Here is a 19662-nt window from a genome sequence, read left to right as displayed (position 1 = left end):
ATATAATGCACATGTTCAAAACTTTTCAATATTTGAATCTGATACCTTGAGAATTCCACAATAGTTTTCTGAACAAGTTTCCTGGAAATTTTTTCCTTATCAATTGGAACAATATTGAAATTTTAAAATTATACAAATAGCTCACTCGTCAACCAATATTTCCATGCAGCAATGTTAATAAGACAGAAATTTTTGTAATGTTCCAAGGATCAAGAGAATGAAAAGGTGTAACAAAAACAAAAATTATTCACATTTTTCCAAGTTGAGGTATATGGAGCTCATTTAGTTCATACGCCTTTGTGGAAATGATTTAGAATAAAAGCAGTAAGAGTAAATGAGATTTTCAAACCTTCAGCTGGTAAAGTACTTTTACTGAGGAGGCAAACTAATGAAAGCTTTGTAAATTGCTTTGAATATCACGATGAACACAAAGATTTCATCTGAACTCTATATATCTACCCATGGAAAAATTAAAATTACCCAATCTATTCCTCTCAGCTATCTTATTACATATCACCATCATCTAACCATCTTTGCAAGATGGTTTAAAACTTAGTATTTTTAAGTAGTCAAAGACTGTAATAAATAGAATGCTATACAATAATCCCAAATGTAGACATCTAAATTACCTTTAAATTAGAAAAATATATACAGAGATAAAGCTTAAACCAGAGAATGCAGCATCAACTTAAAAAACAAAAAACACATCTCACTTACCATCTGTGGATCATTGGACCGGCTCACCCAACCAGATATTAACTTTAAAGTTTCCCTTTTTACTGTTCGCATACTTCTAATCAACGGTTGCTTTGTAACCATTTCACCTAAAAAATACAACCAAGTGGAATCCAACTTGACAAATAAAATTCTATATTGGTAATTACAGGTACTTTTAATACTATTTACCTCTAAAGATATTTTTAATGGGGGGAAAAAAAGACTAATTTTGTAAGGGAAGGGGCATGCAACTAGTTAAAAAATTATCTAGGGTTATCTGGAGGGAGGCTTATTTAAAATCTGTAAGAACTACTGAATGCCTACACTAAGGCAGAGAACGTAGAATTGATGTTGTACAACATTCCATAAGAATTCAAAATCACTCACCATTAGCTTGGATAGCTGCAGAAATATTTTCACTGAGGCACTTGTATACATTAAGCATATCCAAGTAAATTCTCCCAAGCTGAATTACAAAGGGGTGTCCAACAGCTTTGCAGGCTCTCACATTTGTTTTCAATATGCTACCAAGCTGCTTAACTGTTTCAGGATCTTTAAGTATATCCACATTCTGTGAAAGACAAAAACATCCATTTATCACATGAGAATTATCCTTGTAATTATTAAAGCAAAAACCACTACCAACATTATTCCAAATTTATAATCACATTTATAATCCATAATGGTATAAAAACACAGAAGTCTATTACTAATACCAACAACCAACATTAGAGTGAAATATTCCCAATGTACCAGCAAAACAAAATAAAAATACTTATTTCTTTAATGCACAAAAACAAACACAAAAGTAGTTATGAATCAGGTATGCATGTCAAAGGCACTGAGTTCACTGCTCCTAAAAATAACACACCTCTTAAATTCCACCATAACTTTTGTAAAAAGTAATATAACTTACTTTGGTTGCCTGCTGGATTATGCTATCCCAAACTTGATTAGGAAGCAGCATGTATTTTTCTATCAAATGTTCTTGTACTGTTTGGTCTGTTTGTGCACCAATCATGTACCCCACAGCTTCATAAAATGTATGGACCTATGTTGAAAGGCACACATTTTACTTTTATGTATCATAATAAGGAAAACCATACACAAACAATTCAAGTCTATACTGAAACTAATTTCATTGAAGTGTCAGAAATAAATTAGACAGAAAAACAGTCTGACAAACTCTGGTTGAGCTTTTCCTTCACTATAAAACTTAACCAGAGATACTTGGAACTGAATCTAATAGTGACATTCTTTCTATTCCCATCGGACTAAAACAGTGGTTACTTTCTAAGAAAATAGGCTAAGATCTCCCATACCTGTTGAGGTTGAAGATCACAAATTATAGTGTTAATATTGTTCAAAATCTCATCAATAAACGGCATTACTTCTCCAACCTGAACCTGAACAAAATGCCTGCGGCACTTCTGAGCTATTTTAATGAAAGTATCACAAGCCATGTCTTGGACTCCATCATGGGTCTCTAATGAAACAAAAACATTTATTTAAAAAAATTTCAAAAATAATTTTTAAACAAAAACAAACAAGTAATAAAATATATTAAATAAAAAGGATTTACCATGCATGAATTCAAACAGCTTGTTTACAACAGTCTTTAAAAATTTCCAGTGAGCTCTTAAAAATCTTGGATATTGACCTACTATGTACATGATATTTGATGCAATTATAGCTTTATTATCTTTGCCTCTTTTCTGTTCACATAATCCTAATAGATCCTGTAAAATAAGATAAATTTCAGTAATTTATAATTAAGCATAATTATTTAATGATTCCAGTCTATACATAACACGTGCATACCTTTATAACAGTAACAAGAAATCGTTTTTCATCCTCTTCATGCATTGCTCCACTAATGGAGCCTATTGCCCAACACAATGTATTTAAATTTTTCCATGACCATTCTGTACCATTCACTTGATTGTGAAGCTTTTCAGTCATTATTCTTTCTGTATCTACATAATCCAGATGAGTAAGATAAACTACAAAGGAAAAAAAGTTCCAGATGTTTCAGATGAAAAATTTAATGAGCAAAAGCTTTTACTAAGGGAAGAGCAGCACATTAATAAAATGGCAATTAACAGATTCAGAAACTAAGTGGATCACATTTCCTACAGTATTTCCATTCCAGAATAGAATCACAAAGACTTAAATTAATAGTATTTATTAACTTACCTAATGTTTCTCTCATATTCTTATACAAATTTATGGAATCTGTATCCTTCATGAATTCCCTTACAACTTCACCCTGATCATTTTCTACAACCAATACTTCCTCTGGTTTAGCCATACGACTAACCATCAATAAACGAACCTATTCAACAACAAGAAAAATCTGTTATTCTCAGAAATCAGCCACATCAAATATAGATTAAAAAATTAGATTATATGCACCTTAAGGTACCAAACTGCCCTGACAATATAAAAGAATGAACATATTTAAAATGTAATTCTATTAACAGTGGTTCTCAAACTTTAACATGAATAAAAACCATCTATTAAATATCCAGTGCTTCATCCAGACACTGAAAGGGGGTAGCCTCTTAACTTTCTAACAAACTCACAGATGTGCTTATAACAATCTCTTGCATGTTCTGGTTTTCAACATGCATGGGGAAGTTGGACTCTTTTTGTAGCCCATTTGTTTGGATAGATTAGTAAAAAAACAAAAGCCAGTGTTTGCATTTAGCTCTAAAAATCACAGGAAGCCACAAGAGCATCAACCACCCACTTTACTGTTACCTTGGATAACACGGGCAAATACAACTGCCTCCTGGGAGGAACATCAAAATGCTGACTTCCAGATAGTAAAGGAGAGGCCAACGTAGAGAATGGGCTCTCTCTATAGAGTTCAGCTGCCAAATGATTCCAGTACTCAAGACAAATCTTAAAGATTTCTGTTTCTTCCACTTCTGATACCAACAACATATAATGAAGGGCCTACAAAGAAGACCAAAATTATTAAAATAACTCTTAGACATTAATTGCTTTGCACTCATTGTGTTATTCAGAAATAAAAGTTCCTGTTTTAAGTTTCACAACTCTGATATTTCATTATTCATGCACCATACTAAAAATTCTTTAGGAGCAAATTCTATTTTCTTTTTTTAAAAATATGTATTTTATTGATTTTTTACAGAAAGGAAGGGAGAGGGATAGAGAGTTAGAAACATCGATGAGAGAGAGAGAGGGAGAGACATCGATCAGCTGCCTCTTGCACACCTCCCACTGGGGATGTGCCCGCAACCAAGGTACATGTCCCCGACCGGAATCGAACCAGGGACCCTTCAGTCCGCAGGCCGACGCTCTATCCACTGAGCCAAACCGGTCAGGGCAAATTCTGTTTTCTTTATATATGTCCTGGAACACTTATGTCGTAATTAGTTGGTATCAATAAGCAAAAAGAAACAATCCAAATATCCATCAATTGATGAATGAACACACAAAATTTGATATAGCCATACAAGAAAATATTACTCAGTCATAAAAAAAGGATCAAGTACTGGTTCATGATGTAACATGGATGAACCTTGAAAACCCAACTACAGAAGACCATATGATTCCATTTGTATGAAAGATTTGGAGAAACTAATTCCAGAAACAGAGAGCAAATCAGTGGTTGTGAAGGAATGGGGGAGAAAAAAGAATGAGGTAACTTTCAATGGGTATATCACTGGTTTGTGGGTAAAAATCTTGAAAAAGAGATGGTTGAAAACACTGAATGTACTAAATGGCACTGAATTATACACTTTACACTGGATAGTTTTATTTTATGTGGAGTACAAATCAATTTTTTTAAAAACATGTTTTTAAAATTTATTTTTTAAAATATTTTATTGATTTTTTAGAGAGCAAGGGAGAGGGATAGAGAATTAGAAACATCGATCAACTGCCTCCTGCACACTCCCCACTGGGGATATGCCCACAACCAAAGTACATGCCCTTGACCGGAATCGAACCTGGGACCCTTCAGTCCGCAGGCCAACGCTCTATCCCAGCTGTGGGCAAACTACGGCCCGCTTGAAATGAAAAAAACTAAAAAAAAAAAAAAAGACTGTACCCTTTTATGTAATGATGTTTACTTTGAATCTATATTAGTTCACACAAACACTCCATTCATGCTTTTGTTCCGGCCCTCCGGTCCAGTTTAAGAACCCATGGTGGCCCTCGAGTCAAAAAGTTTGCCCACCCCTGCTCTATCCACTGAGCCAAACCAGTAAGGGCTTTAAAACTGATTTTAAATATATTTTTACTAGAGGCCCAGTGCATGAAATTCATGCACGGGGGTGGGGCAGGAGAAGGAGGGGGTCCTCAGCTCAGCCTGCACCCTCTCCAATCTGGGACCCCTTGGGGGATGTGCTGGTTTAGGAAACCGACATCCCTCTCACAATCCCGGACGGCTGGCTCCCAAGCACTTGCATGCCTGCCTAATCACCCCTAACCACTTCTGCCTGCCAGCCTGATTACCCCTTAACCACTCCCCTGCCAGCCTGATCGATGCCTAACTGCTGCCCTGTCAGCATGGTCCCCCAACTGCCGTCCCCTGCTGGCCTGGTTGTCCCTAACTGCCCTCCCCTGCTGGCCATCTTCTGACCACATGGGGGCAGCAATCTTGTGCAAGGGCGAAACAGTCAATTTGCATAGTACCTCTTTATTATATAGAATTGATTTCAGAGAGTAAGATAGAGGTAGAGATAGATACAACAATGGTGAGAGAGAATCACTGATTGGCTGCCTTCTGCATGTCCCCTACTGTGGATCAAGCCCACAACCCGGGTATTATGTGTCCTTGACTGGAATCAAACCTAGGACCCTTCAGTCTGCAGGCTGAAACTCTTCCACTGAGTCAAACCAGCTATGGCTTTAAGTTGATTTTAGAGAGAGGAAAGGGGGAGAGAGAGAGATAGAAAAATCAATGATGAGAATTATCAAAAAGCTGCCCCTGGCATGTGGGCCTTCCACCCCCCCCCAGGGGGTGGGGGTGGGGGTTGGGGGTGGGTTGAGCCCATAACCCAGACAGGTTCACTGACCAGTAATAGAACTGCAATTTCCCAGTTCATGGGTCAACAATCAACCACTGAACCACACAAGCCAGGCTACACATCAATTTTTAAGTAAGGTCATTACACTTCATCTTAGAAATGACACATCTGACCCAACTGCCATGGCTCAGTGTTTGACCATGGACCTAGGAACCTGGAGGACACGGTTTGATTCTCAGTCAGGGCATGTGCACAGGTTGCGGACTTGATCCCCAGTGTGGGAGATGGAGGAGGCAGCCAATCAATGATTCTCATCTTTGATGTTTCTTGCCGGGAGCCGGTCCATGCTTGCTGTTTCAAGGGACCTGGCATATATGGCATACTGTTCTTAATATGTTTGCTCACCTTTTTGGCACTATGTGTTTTAACCAAGGTCTCTGAGAAAGGTTGTTTCCCCAGGTAGGGATTTTCCCCTGAAGTTAGGGAGGGAATAAAACCTTTTAACTAAGTGCCAGGTGGGTAATTAATCACTTTAACTACGAACAACCATGCTTAAGCTACATAATCTTTACTCCCTGGAATGGAGATAAGAAACGCCCTAACCTTTGAAATAGAGATTGATAGGATTGGAATCAACTGGTATAAATACAGATGTAAGAAGACAGAACGAGGAGAGACAGAACCTAGGCACAGAACCTACACAGAACGTTCTCTAGAGACAGAAGAACTTCGCTGGAGAGAACATGGCAAAAGATCCTGGACAGAAACTGGCCTCAGAACCTAGAGACAGGACCTAGCGAGAGAACATGGCAAAAGATCCTGGACTGAACCTGACTACAGAAACTGGCAAGAGAACCTGACTAGAACCTAGTGACTGAACCTGGCTGGAGAACCTGGACAGAACCTGGCTGGAGAACCTAGCAAGACAACATGGACACAGAACCTGGAATGGAGATCCTAGGCAGAACCTCTCTGGAGATCCAGACCAGAACTTGGCTGGAGATCCTGGCTAGAGATCCTGGCTAGGCTGCTGATCAACTGAACACTGTCTCCGTTGTCATTCCTTCTTCGCCGACTCCGTCCACACCTTTGGGAACCCCTGGACCCGCTGGGGCTGGACCCTGGCATATGGGGCCCGAACAGGGACCCCTAGGTAAGCGCCCCACACTCGGGACGGATAGGACTCCACCGTAGGAAGAGGGTGGATAGTCTTTGCCCCACAATCGGGACGGATAGGACTCCACCATAGGAAGAGGGTGGACAGTCTTCGCCGACTCCGTCCACACCTTTGGGAACCCCTGGAACAGGATTCCCCTAGGTAAGCCCCCCCCATTGAGAACCCCCACATTCGGGACGGATAGGACTCCACCAGGGTATTGCAGACCCCCCTATAGAGGATAAGTAAGGTAAGAAGGTGGATAGTACAGAACTTAGATTGAGAAGATGTACCATACTGAGTCCAAAGAAAGAAGACTCTGTATTGATTCTTAGATTGAGAAGATGTGCCATACTGAGTCTAAAGAAATAAGACTCTGTATTGATCTTTTAACACATATGCTTGCTAGCAGAGGAATTAAGGTTACTCCCAGTCAGACAGAACGTCTTATACAAAAAATATGTCCATGCTTTTCTGAGGAAGGAAAGGTAAATGTAATGGCATGGGAGAAGGTAGGCCCAAGGAGCCTTATCCTTAACCCCACTGCAGCCTTTCCACCCTGGGAAAGTGCAGAATTGGCAAGCTCTCCCTGGGGTGATAGATCAGGACTCAGGTAATAGCGGAAAGTGTCAATCCTACTCTTAAAATGGATACAAGAGAGCATTTGGGGCTTTTCTTTTTAATGCCTGCTTTTAAAAAATAAAAAAGGGGGAATTTGCCGGGAGCTGGTCCATGCTTGCTGTTTCAAGGGACCTGGCATATATGGCATACTGTTCTTAATATGTTTGCTCACCTTCTTGGCACTATGTGTTTTAACCAAAGTCTCTGAGAAAGGTTGTTACCCAAGGTAGGGATTTTCCCCTGAAGTTGGGGAGGGAATAAAACCTCTTAACTAAGTGCCAGGTGGGTAATTAATCACTTTAACTACGAACAATCATGCTTAAGCTACATAATCTTTACTCCCCGGAATGGAGATAAGAAACGCCCTAACCTTTGTAATAGAGATTGATAGGATTGGAATCAACTGGTATAAATACAGATGTAACAACACAGAACTCAGAAGACAGAACCAGGAGGCACAGAGCCTACACAGAACGTTCTCTAGAGACAGAAGAACTTTGCTGGGGAGAACATGGCAAAAGATCCTGGACTGAACCTGACTATAGAAATTGGCAAGAGAACCTGACTAGAACCTGGTGACCGAACCTGGTTGGAGAACCTGGACAGAACCTGGCTGGAGAACCTGGAGAACCTAGCAAGAGAACATGGACACAGAACCTAGCTGGAGATCCTAAGCAGAACCTCTCTGGAGTTCCAGACCAGAACTTGGCTGGAGATCCTGGCTGGAGATCCTGGCTAGGCTGCTGATCAACTGAACGCTGTCTCCGTGTCCTTCCTTCTTTGCCGACCCCGTCCACACCTTTGGGGACCCCTGGACCTGCTGGGGTTGGACCCCGGCAGTTTCTATCCATTTCTCCTCCAATCCTCTCTGAAATATATCTACCTATCTATCTTGACACATCTGTACACCCTTTAGGAAGTTGTTATTATCATGTAAAAAAAGTTTCAGAAGCCAAAGGCTCCACAAATCCTACCTCCATGAGTGTTTCCCTGAGATTTAGTCTTTTTTCTATAAGTTGACCATGTTCCTTAAGAAACGTGCAGAGAAACAAACTGAGATTTTGAATGAAGTTCTGTTCATCATCTTTTCCATTTGAGTATGCAAGTCGAATATTGGTATTTAAAGGAAGCATCTGCAGGTTTAAATAGAGACTATTAGCCTGCATTTTAAAACCAATGAAAAAAGACAGTACATTTAAGCCCAATGATTCCATTACCCTTTTACCAATACTAAAGTAGTCAAATATCTTATTCTCCTTGGTCAGTTATAACTGTTTTTGTATCTTTGTGTCCTAGCTTTGGACACATAAAAAAAAAAATCCTTTATTGTTTGAAGTATTACATATGTTCCCTTTTACTCCCTCCAGCCTGCCCCGCCCCCTGCCCTAGACCTTGATAACCCTATTGTGTATGTCCATGGGTTATGCATATATAAATACAAGGCCTTTGATTGATTACCTCTCACCCACCATCGTCCACCTTCCCCCACCTTCCATTTGAGATTCTGCCCTCTGTTCCATGCTTCCATTATTTCTGGATACACTCTGTTCATTATTTTATTTTGTTACCTAGATTCTACATATAAGTGAAATCATGACACTTAATTCTCTGACTGACTTATTTCACTTAGCATGATACTCTCCAGGTCCCTCCATGCTGTCTCAAAGGGTAAGATATTCTTCTTTTTTTACTGCTGCATAGTATTCCATGGTATAAATGTACCACAGCCTCTTAATCCATTCATCTACTGATGGGCACTTGGGCTATTTCCAGATCTTAGGTATTTATGCAAGTAGTAAGATTTACTCAGACTATACTCTGAATTCTTTCCTGGATCAAACTTTCCCCTCTTTAATCTCATCAGAAATGTAAAAACATTCAATTAATTTATTCATATAACATACAGTAACGTAATATTAGGATCAATCTTTTAGATAACTTATATAAACTAGAACTGCACAACCCTTCATTTCAGACGTAAGGTCAGAAGCAGCTGACATTAATCCCCAGATTTGTAAGCATTTAATGAATTTTCAAAATGGCTCATTAAAACGGCTAGTTTACTCATTTTATAGAATAAATATGCAATCATATTATACCGGTCTATTATAAATTACTCTGAAATGGTTAAACTCTAATCCACCCTTTTCTAAGGAACATAAATTTACTCAGTTTTTGAGTGTTTTACCTGTTTCAGCTGCATCATTGTCAGTGTAAATAGCGTGACAAATTGTTCCTCATATTGGCTTACACTCACACCAGCAATCTCAGTGAGGCACTTCAGAGAGACATTTCGAAACATTGGAACATTCAGGAACTGTTTTAATACAAAAAAGAAAACAAAATTAAAGGGCCTGAAACATTTTACTTAAAATTAAAATTGGAGGGGAAAAATAAATTATTTTACTAGTACATCAAATATAAACCCTCCCTCCCCAAAAGCAGATAAGCAGGTGACAGATAATTTTGTTTTGCACATGTATTTTGAGAAAATTTCATTAACCGCCTTATTGACAATAAATAATTTAAGAGCAAACTGTGCTTTCTTTTGATGTGTCTGGGACATCTAAAAAACATAAATTTGCTTAGTAACCTATCCAAGACCCATTACGTGACTTTTAAGAACATCATATTTTCTGTGTAGTCTAAAAAGAATCCAAGATGTTTAACTGTTCAGATTTTAGGAGACGGAAACACACCAATGATTAATGAAGACGTGGGAAAACTAGCTCTTTCATATTCTCTTGATGATGATATAAAGATGGTATGCCATTTGTGGATGGTAATTTGGGAAGCAACAAAAGCCTTAGAAATGGACATTATTATTTACCTGATATTTAACACAAGTTCACACAAAATAAATATTCCCACAGGGCATAAATGTCTTATGTATAAGAATGTAACCTTTAGTACTATTGACAATAGCAAACAGTCTTATACAAATTATCTATTTTTTTTTTTTTAAGCATAAATTCAACTACATTTGCGGGAAGCCAATTCTAGCATGTCAGCAAGGGCGGAATCATCTAGGAATGGCTGATGGCATTTCCCCAAACCTGAAAAGGATACATAAATGATTGCTTGCTGCCAGACAGCTAAGGGCATCTTAATCTACATGTTATTGCCTCCTCCTGGACTTCGCCTGGCCAAACACCTGAACAGCCGGAGGTAATTCCCCATTCTGACAATGGACTGTGTATACCCTTTGATGTGTATATCTACCTTGCCTTAGGACAATTTGTGTTAATAAAAAGCAAGGGGTCCTGAGACAAGGAGAACTTGGTTTCCTTTAGCTAAGTCTTCTGACTCCCTATAATGCCTTTCAAAATTATGTTTCGTCTCTGGACTCTTGTTTAATTTACGCACAGCCCCTTCTCCAGTTATCTGAACCCTTCTTGATGCTGGATCAAGAACCACCGGCATTAATATTAAAATAATAAAACTGTTCCCCAAAAGAAATCAACAGAGTGAAAACAGAAACAAAATCTGGAGGAAGACACTCACTACACATATGGCGGATTCAGGGTTTCTATCTCCCTCCCCCACTCCCTTCCTTTTATTGGTTCAGAAGACAAATAAAAATACTATAATTATTTACATACTAACAAATATTACATATTCCAATCTGCGCATTAAAAACTTCAGTTACTCTCATTTAAACACATACACCAACACATACGCACCTTTAAATCAATAAAAGATAAAAAACCTAACATAAAATGGACAAATATGAACAGCTTTAAACAGAATGCATCTAGGTGGTAAATATTTGAAAATATGCTCAAATATTCATTAGTTACTAGAGAAATACGAGTTCCTGTTTTATTCCCGCCAGATTGGTGAAAATTTTTAAAGTCTGACAATAGCAAGTGTTGGTGAGAATTTGTAGTAATGGTAACTTTCTTTTTCAACCCCTTTTCTTTTTTTTCTTTCTAAACAAACTGTCTAGTAATAAAATATCTCCAGCCTTAGCCCGTTTGCTCAGTGGACAGTGTCAACCTGCAGACTAAATGGTCCTAAGTTCAATTGGGGTCAAGGGCATATGCCAGGGCTGTGGCCTCAACCCCCAGTAGGGGGCGTGCAGGAGGCAGCCAATCAATGATTCTTTCTCATCACTGATGTTTCTATCTCCCTCCCCCACTCAGTTCCTCTCTGAAATCAATAAAAATATATTTAAAAAAATCTCCAACATTATAAATTCATTTATCAGATTATGACCTTCTCAAACCCTGAACTACAAAGCCCAAAATGTAAATTATAATTGCCTGCTTTTATAAAGTCACAATTAGGCAAAATTTATTCATTACATCTGTTCAGAAAAGATCTGAAAATAAAACCACTTGGAAACTGGTTATGTCTGGATAAACAAGTATAAGACTTCATCTAGGCATTACATGTTGCTTTTATTTTTTTTATTTAATGTATTTTATTGATTTTTTAAGGAGAGGAAGGGAGAGGGATAGAGAGTTAGAAACATTGATGAGAGAGAAACATCAATCAGCTGCCTCTTGCACACCCCCTACTGGGGATATGCCTGCAACCAAGGTATATGCTCTTGACCGAAATTGAACCTGGGACCCTCAGTCTGCAGGCCAACGCTCTAGCCACTGAGCCAAACCGGTTAGAGCTATATTTTTATTGATTTCAGAGAGGAATGGGGGGGGGTTTGAGAGAAATAGAGAGAGAAATACCGATGGGAGAGAATCATTGATAGGCTGTCCCCTGTACTCACAACACTGGGGATTGAGCCCACAACCCAGGCATATGCTCTGACTGAGAATGAACCGTGACCTCCTGGTTCATTGGTCGATGCTCAACCACTTTGCCATGGCGGACAGGCTGGTGCTTTAAATTATTAGGAAATAAATATAAATGTTCCATTTTTTAGAAACATTCCTTACCTTACCTCCCTGTAGTCTATATAATCACCTAAAATAGAATCAGATCTATTCCTAGTTGTTCACATGGAATTTATGAAATTACATGGTATAAGTGGAACAATCATTTCAAAGAACTACTAGCTGAAACTATGGAAAAGTCCTTCTGAGCAGGTTCCTTATCTCAGAAACAAGGTTGGTTATGGCTATAAATGCAGAATAATTTTCTATATGAAAGAGCATTATAAGATAATAAATGCAACTATTCAGTGATAAGTGAAATGTATTCACTCTACCTTATAAATTAATGTGCTGATTAACTTGGTCTCAAAAATATATCCCAGTGGAATCCAGTTAAGAAATCTGAGTAACGTTTCCAATGTTGCATGTACAAGTGGAGCATTTTGGGAATTTTCCTGCAATGAAAACAAACCTATAAAATAATTATCTTCTTATATATAATTGTTATTTTAAAAAGTAAAAATGAAAGCACTTACCATCACAAACTGGCACAGCTGAAAGATTTGTGAGAACTCATTGCACATGCTAAAAATAAAAAGTGATTGGTTCAGAAGACATATAAAAATATTATAATTATTTACATACTAACAAATATTACATATTCCAATCTGCGCATTAAAAACTTCAGTTACTCTCATTTAAACACATACACCAACAACTTCATCAAAAGCTACAGTTATTAAACTGTTTCTTGATTTTTTAAATCATTCTTACTGTAAATATTAAATAGATCAATCAAGTCTTTGATATCAAGTTAGTTAAAAAAAACCAAAATAATAATAATAAAAAACAACCCTCCAAATTATCCTGGCTGTTGTAGGTCAGTGGTTGAGTGTCAACTCATGCACCAAGGTCACCTGTTTGATTCCAGGTCAGGGCACATGCCCAGGTTGCTATCTTGATGCCTTGGTGGGGGAGTGCAGGAGGCAGCTGATCAATGTTGCTATTTCTCTCTCTCTCTCTCTCTTCACCCCTTCTCTCTAAAAAATCTGTAAATACATTTAAAAAAACCACAAAACCCACAACTCTCCAAAATAAGTGAAGCGGCATTATATGCAGAGTTGGTCAAAAGTAGCTTTACAGATATGAGTCCATAAAACAGTTCATTCTTCCATGATTTATTAGCTATATATTTTTTTCCATAAGAACAAATTGTAAAACTACTTTTGTCATATCCTGTATATGCCAAATACACCAAATCAGAGGAAATATTGTAAATTCTGAAGCTAGTTTGACCACATAATGGTATATAAAAGTGATATACTGCTGTGTCTTAATGACTTCAACTAATTTTTAATAACTAAGAAGAAAGAAAATAAAGTCTAGCATGATCCTAGTGTTAACAGTAGGAAACCGACAAGATGCAGGACTAGTAAAAATTCAGCTGGCATTTGGACACAAGTAATTTTCCTTGGAAGCCATAATTAAGTAGTCACTATATAAAACATATCCCAAAGGGAATTCTCAACCTACAATCCTTTCCCATGTGACGTATGACGTTCTTTTGCTGTGACAATGAAGTATAAAATCTTATCTTTAACACCATATGTACTTTTTAAGCCTCCATGTTTAGAATATTAGGCTCACTGTAAAACTATTTAAATTTGCACTAAAAAAAACAAAAGTAATTTATCATATTAACAACCATAATCCTTTAAAAACTTACAGCCTGCCTCCAAATTCCTTTCAATAGTTTGAGAAATTACTTGAGCTTCTAAAACACAATACTCACCTGTCTTTTAAATGCTTAGCTTTCACTTGGGTTATCTGTCCACTAGAGAAATCAAATACTTCTTCACTCAAGAGTTTAAGAATCACCATATTATTCTGACAGAGACTCTCACTGGTCCTACTTGCTCCAACAATGTCACTGATAAAAGTTGGCCAGTGTTTTGGCCATTCCTGTTTCAGTATCTAAAATAAGAAAATGTTAATCTCATTTCACTCGTCAATGGCAAAACTTCAAAGGTATTGCGTCATATTAAAAGGAGCAAATATCAAACCACTTTCCATTTTCTACTGCTTTATTAAAAGAGGAAATGTGCCACCATTCACAAAATACACTGGATAGAAAGTACAACACAGATGAAGCCCTCTGTCTCAAATGCCCTACAACTACTCTCAGTTATCCCAACTGGTCTAATCTGGCTCTAATGTGTATGCATACAATATCTGCCAGATAGGCATAAGTTTGGATATATAAATTTAATAGAATAGAAGAAAGGAGGCATTACAACTGGGGATAGAATAATTTTTTGACTAATAATAGACTGTGTTCGATTTTTAAATCTGTACTGCATACACTGTCCACTAGGGATATTTCTGAACCAGATATTCTGTAACAGCACCTGTGAATTAAGAGGTTAGTAAATTATCTTCTTTGTACTCCTTCCTCTCCCCATCCAGAAACAGGTTACCAACAAAAAGTCTTTAGTATAAAAGCCAATATAACTCAGTGAAAATGCAAATGTTTTAAAAATCATTTAAGTTCCCAAAACTATTAGAGAAAATTTTCTTTTTTCTTACACACCCAATGTCAGGGAAAAAAATTTTTTTTAATATATTTTATTGATTTTTTTACAGAGAGGAAAGGAGAGGAATAGAGAGTTAGAAACATAGATGAGAGAGAAGCATCTATCAGCTGCCTCCTGCATGGCCCCTACTGAGGATGGCCCGCAACCAAGGCACATGCCCTCGACCTTAATCGAATCTGGGATCCTTCAGTCCCCAGGCTGACGCTCTATCCAGTGAGCCAAACCGGCCAGGGCAGAAAATTTTTTTTTACATTAAAAACAGGTAAGTTAAAATTTCTAAAGTTAGATTATACAGGAAGTTTGAAAAACTGTCGTAAAGGAATGCTATAATAAAAATTAAAACTGATAGATAACATGCAAACACGCACAGTACCAAGCATAAACGAGAAAATTTTAATCGAGACCAATTCATATTGGAGCCATAGAGTGATAGGTTTTCAGTCTTACAATTTCAAATGCTACATAGTAGATTAACTATTATAGTAATTATAAAGACTACTATCGCCCTAGCCAGTTTGATTGAAGGGTCCCAGGTTCAATTTTGGTCAAGTGCACATGCCCGGGTTGCCAGGCTCGGTCCCAGTAGGGGGCGAGCAGGAGGAGGCTCATCAATGATTCTCTCTCATCATTGATGTTTCTACCTCTCTCCCTTTCCTTTCCTCTCTGAAATCAATAAAAATATATTTTTAAAAAATATTGCTATCACTACTTCTGCAAGATGTTAGTTTAGTTATTCAATAAAGTGGGTTCAAATATTTTGTTCAAGTAATTAGCCTAACTGAAACATTGAACTCTTCTGAGGAAAACAGTGAAAGCTTACCTGAACAAGAATCATATTCAATTTCCCGATATATACTTTTTCCTTCTAAGAAAAGAGAAACATTTAGTTTAAATGAGAGCCTAAAATAGGTATAGTTAAGAACAAAAGATTAAGAAACCCCTGAGAGAAAAATAACTGCATATTTATTGAAAATGACTGTGTATATGTTTTTATAGCTCTGTGATAGTAAGGTTTAAGTTGAAGATCCAATATTTGAATGCTTTTACATTTTCACAATAATCTTCAAAAAATCTCTTACCTCTACACAAGTTGGATCAGATGAGGTCTTGATAATAAGGCCAACAACGTATTTTTTTATTCCTATGGAAGAAAAAAAAAATCAACATTTTTATAGCATATCTTCAGGAACAAAAAGTTGGGGGATGAAGAGGGCAGAGCACAGCCTGACAATATGCCTAATCCCATCACCAATGTTGGCTTTTTGGGGAAAATTTAACATACTACTTTATACTATTTAAAAAAATTGACTTTAGACAGAATACAAGGGAGAGGGAGAGAAACACTGACTGGAAACCTGGGCATGTGCCCTGACCGGGAATTGTGGGCAACCTTTTGGTGCACAGAACAATGCTCAATCCACTGAACCACATTAGCCAGGGCTTTAGTACACTACTTTAAGTTTTTAGGTTTTGTTGTTAACCTTAAAAAATTTAGATTGAACAATTACAAATTAACATCTTCTAATACAGCGGTCACCAACCCATGGCCCACAGACCACTGATGGTCCGTGAGGTCTGAAAGGTTGGCGACCATTGTTCTAAGATAATCTTTAGATGCTATACCAGTTAAGTATACCGATATAGTAATTTTGAGATAAAAAAATACCGCAAGGGACTAATGTGCTCTTCACTTAAATAAACACACATAAACTTATTTTTGTGGGTTAAAACTGCAAAAACACTAAAGATGTTACTTTGTGAGCATTATAAAGTTTTATGTAAAATACTTATAAATCAAGGTCAGATATATTTATCCTTTCCCAATTTATTTTAATTATAACATTAAGCTAATTCTGGGAAAGTATTTTTAAAAAAATTTTACTGACTGCTTTTAGAAAGAGAGAATCATCAACTTGTTGTTACACTTATTTATGCATCCATTGCTTGATTCTTGTATGTGCCCTGACCGAGGACTGAACTCGGTGTATCCGGTTGATGCTCTAACCAACTGAGCTACCTAGCCACAACCTGGAATTTTGCTTTAAAAATTTCCCCACTACAATGTAGGAAAAAAAGAGTTAGGGAACTATCTTTTCTTTGCAATGTTTTTTTACCTAAGGACCCCTTAATAATACAGCTTATTCTTCAAACAGTTAAGACTCTATATCTTTGCTTTAAATTTTTATCATTCAGAATTTACATAGCATGTACTATAGATCTCCTTAAAGTTTAAAGTAAGTCCAGTTGGTGTGGCTCGGCGGTTGAGTGTCAATCTATGAATCAGGAAGTCAGTTTGATACTGGTCAGGGCACATGCCTGGGTTGCAGGTTCAATCCCTAGTGGGAAACATGCAGGAAGCAGCCAATCAATGATTCACTCTCATCATTGAGTTTTTATCTCTCTTCTTCCTCCCTCCCTAAAAATCAATAAAAAATATATTTTTTATAAAGACAAAAATATTTTTAGTGTAATGTGATGCACTGACATTAACATGCCCAAAGGGACTGAAGCAAGATCCCTAATAGAATTCTTATTTCTCACTGCATAAAGACTGATCTCACATCTGTTTAATTTAGGTTTTGCTGCCAAATGATTGATAAAGATTTTCAATTTTCAGAGCTGTCTGAACTTTGGAACTATAGATAAGACTTTCTGAAACTGCGTCCTAACCCTCATCTACCAAATCAGAACATCCTTTAAGAATGGACCGGATGGCCCAATCCAAGTTTGGCTCAGTAGATAGAGCATCAGTAAGGGGCATGCAGGAGGCAGCCAATCAATGATTCTCTCTCATCACTGATGTTTCTATCTTTCTTTCCCACTCTTTCCTCTCCGAAATCAATAAAAATATATTTAAAAAAATAAGTTCCACATTAGGCAAAAGACAATACTCACTGTTGCAGACAAGACCCACCAATGTGCTAAAACAAATGGGCAAGCCTTCAGGAGAAATTGGATATTATCTGCATGGTGTGAAATTATCTCTCCAAGATACTTATCACTTTCAATGTGAAAAATAGTAACTTTGTAAACAAAAAAACAGCGGACACCATAACCACTGATAAAGGTTAATAAAGTATCAATTAAACATATTGACATTATGTAGCCCCTGGTTAGGTGATATTCTCGCTTAAAAAAATATGTACCATAGTCTAATTATATTAAGAACAAACCTAAACTAAAATCCACTATACAAAATAATGGACCAGAACGCAAGTGTCAAAAGCATAGAATGAGGAATTAAAAATTGTCACAGATTGAAAGACTAAAGAGACACAACTAAATGAATTGTAGAACATAGGAAGGGTATTAGAGAAAAAGCTTATGAAATGTGAATTAAGGTCCACAGTTCAGTTAATAATACTGAACCACAGCCGAAACCAGTTTGGCTCAGTGGATAGAGCGTCGGCCTGTGGACTGAAGGGTCCCAGGTTCGATTCCAGTCAAGGGCATGTGCCTGGGTTGCGGGCACATCCCCAGTGGGGGATGTGCATGGGGCGGCTGATCGATGTTTCTGACTATCTCTCTCCCTTCCTCTCTGTAAAAAGTCAATAAAAGTATATTTAAAAAAAAAAAAAATACTGAACCACATGTTAATTTCTGGTTTGTTCATTTTATTATGGTGTGTAAGTTGTTAGTATAAGGCCAATCTGTACTTTTCTGGGCAACAATTCTATAGTCTAAAATTACTTCAAAGTATTAAGAGGCTTTGTGGACACAAAGTAAAATCAGGTCTAGTTTTAATAAGGTGATTTTTAAAATGTAACAATTAGGGGAGCCAAATTATTTTTTAAATGAGCACTAAATTATACCACACAACAATCACGTGTCCATATTACCCGTTAGATCTAATCAAAACAATTCTGATATCAATGACCTTTCTGTTCTTTACACATAAATTACTATCATTAAGGCCCACCCAAAATAAGGAAATGGGCAGTCTAAAGAAATAAAATAAATATAAAGAGTAAGCATTCCGCCCTAACTGGTTTGGCTCAGTGGATAGTGCGTTGACCTGCGGACTGAAGGGTTCCTTCCAGGTTCGATTCCAGTCAAGGGCATGTACCTTGGTTGCGGGCACATCCCCAGTAGTGAGTGTGCAGGAGGTAGCTGAATTGATGTTTCTCTCTCATCCATGTTTCAAACTCAGTGATGGCAAACCTTTTGAGCTCGACGTGTCATTATTTTGAAAAACCCTAACTTAACTCTGGTGCCGTGTCACATATAGAAATTTTTTGATATTTGCAACCACAGTAAAACAAAGACTTCTATTTTTGATATTTATTTTATATATTTAAATGCCATTTAACAAAGAAAAATCAACCAAAAAAATGAGTTCGCGTGCCACCTCTGACATGCGTGTCATAGGTTCACCATCACTGTTTTCTTTATCCCTCTCCTCTCCCTTCCTCTGTAAAAAAATCAATAAAATATATTTTTTAATAAAAGAGTAAGCATTCCTCTGAAACCTCTTAATCCAAGTTTGCAAGTCTAAAAATAGAAACAACAATACACCCTGCTTTTGTTGTTGTTAATCCTCATCTAAGGATATTTCCCCATTGATTTTTAACAGTGGGAGCAAGGGAAAGATTGATGTGAGAGGCATTGATTGGTTACTTCCTGTACTATCCCCAAGCTGCTTAATTGAGATACTTTTCAAAAAATTTTGAAGGGGGCTCGAGATGGAACCTACAATTGAGGTATATGCCCTTGACTGGGAATTGAACCCAAGT

The 19662-nt window shown here is 37.3% G+C and overlaps 1 protein-coding gene across 10 annotated transcripts in view; it reads right to left on the bottom strand.

The window, feature by feature from the left end:
• The window catches only part of XPO1 (exportin 1), a 55064-nt gene that overhangs the window by 6193 nt on the left and 29209 nt on the right, over positions 1–19662 (bottom strand). For 9 of the 10 annotated variants that reach the window (XM_036334423.1, XM_036334421.1, XM_036334422.1 and 6 more), the window contains 15 exons: positions 16009–16070; positions 15750–15794; positions 14128–14309; positions 12872–12920; positions 12671–12790; positions 9686–9814; positions 8472–8630; positions 3481–3678; positions 2914–3052; positions 2539–2720; positions 2300–2456; positions 2040–2203; positions 1634–1768; positions 1105–1288; positions 718–824 (listed from right to left, as the gene is read on the bottom strand). In XM_036334423.1, coding sequence (XP_036190316.1) covers positions 718–824; positions 1105–1288; positions 1634–1768; positions 2040–2203; positions 2300–2456; positions 2539–2720; positions 2914–3052; positions 3481–3678; positions 8472–8630; positions 9686–9814; positions 12671–12790; positions 12872–12920; positions 14128–14309; positions 15750–15794; positions 16009–16070 — 2012 coding nt within the window. The remainder of the gene's footprint in view (positions 1–717; positions 825–1104; positions 1289–1633; positions 1769–2039; positions 2204–2299; positions 2457–2538; positions 2721–2913; positions 3053–3480; positions 3679–8471; positions 8631–9685; positions 9815–12670; positions 12791–12871; positions 12921–14127; positions 14310–15749; positions 15795–16008; positions 16071–19662) is intronic. The other variant, XM_036334431.1, reaches the window with a different exon arrangement.

The sequence above is a fragment of the Myotis myotis genome, unplaced genomic scaffold (genome assembly GCF_014108235.1).
Source record: "Myotis myotis isolate mMyoMyo1 unplaced genomic scaffold, mMyoMyo1.p scaffold_m19_p_14, whole genome shotgun sequence".
Lineage (NCBI taxonomy): Eukaryota > Metazoa > Chordata > Mammalia > Chiroptera > Vespertilionidae > Myotis > Myotis myotis.
This window is presented reverse-complemented; position numbering and strand designations above follow the sequence as displayed.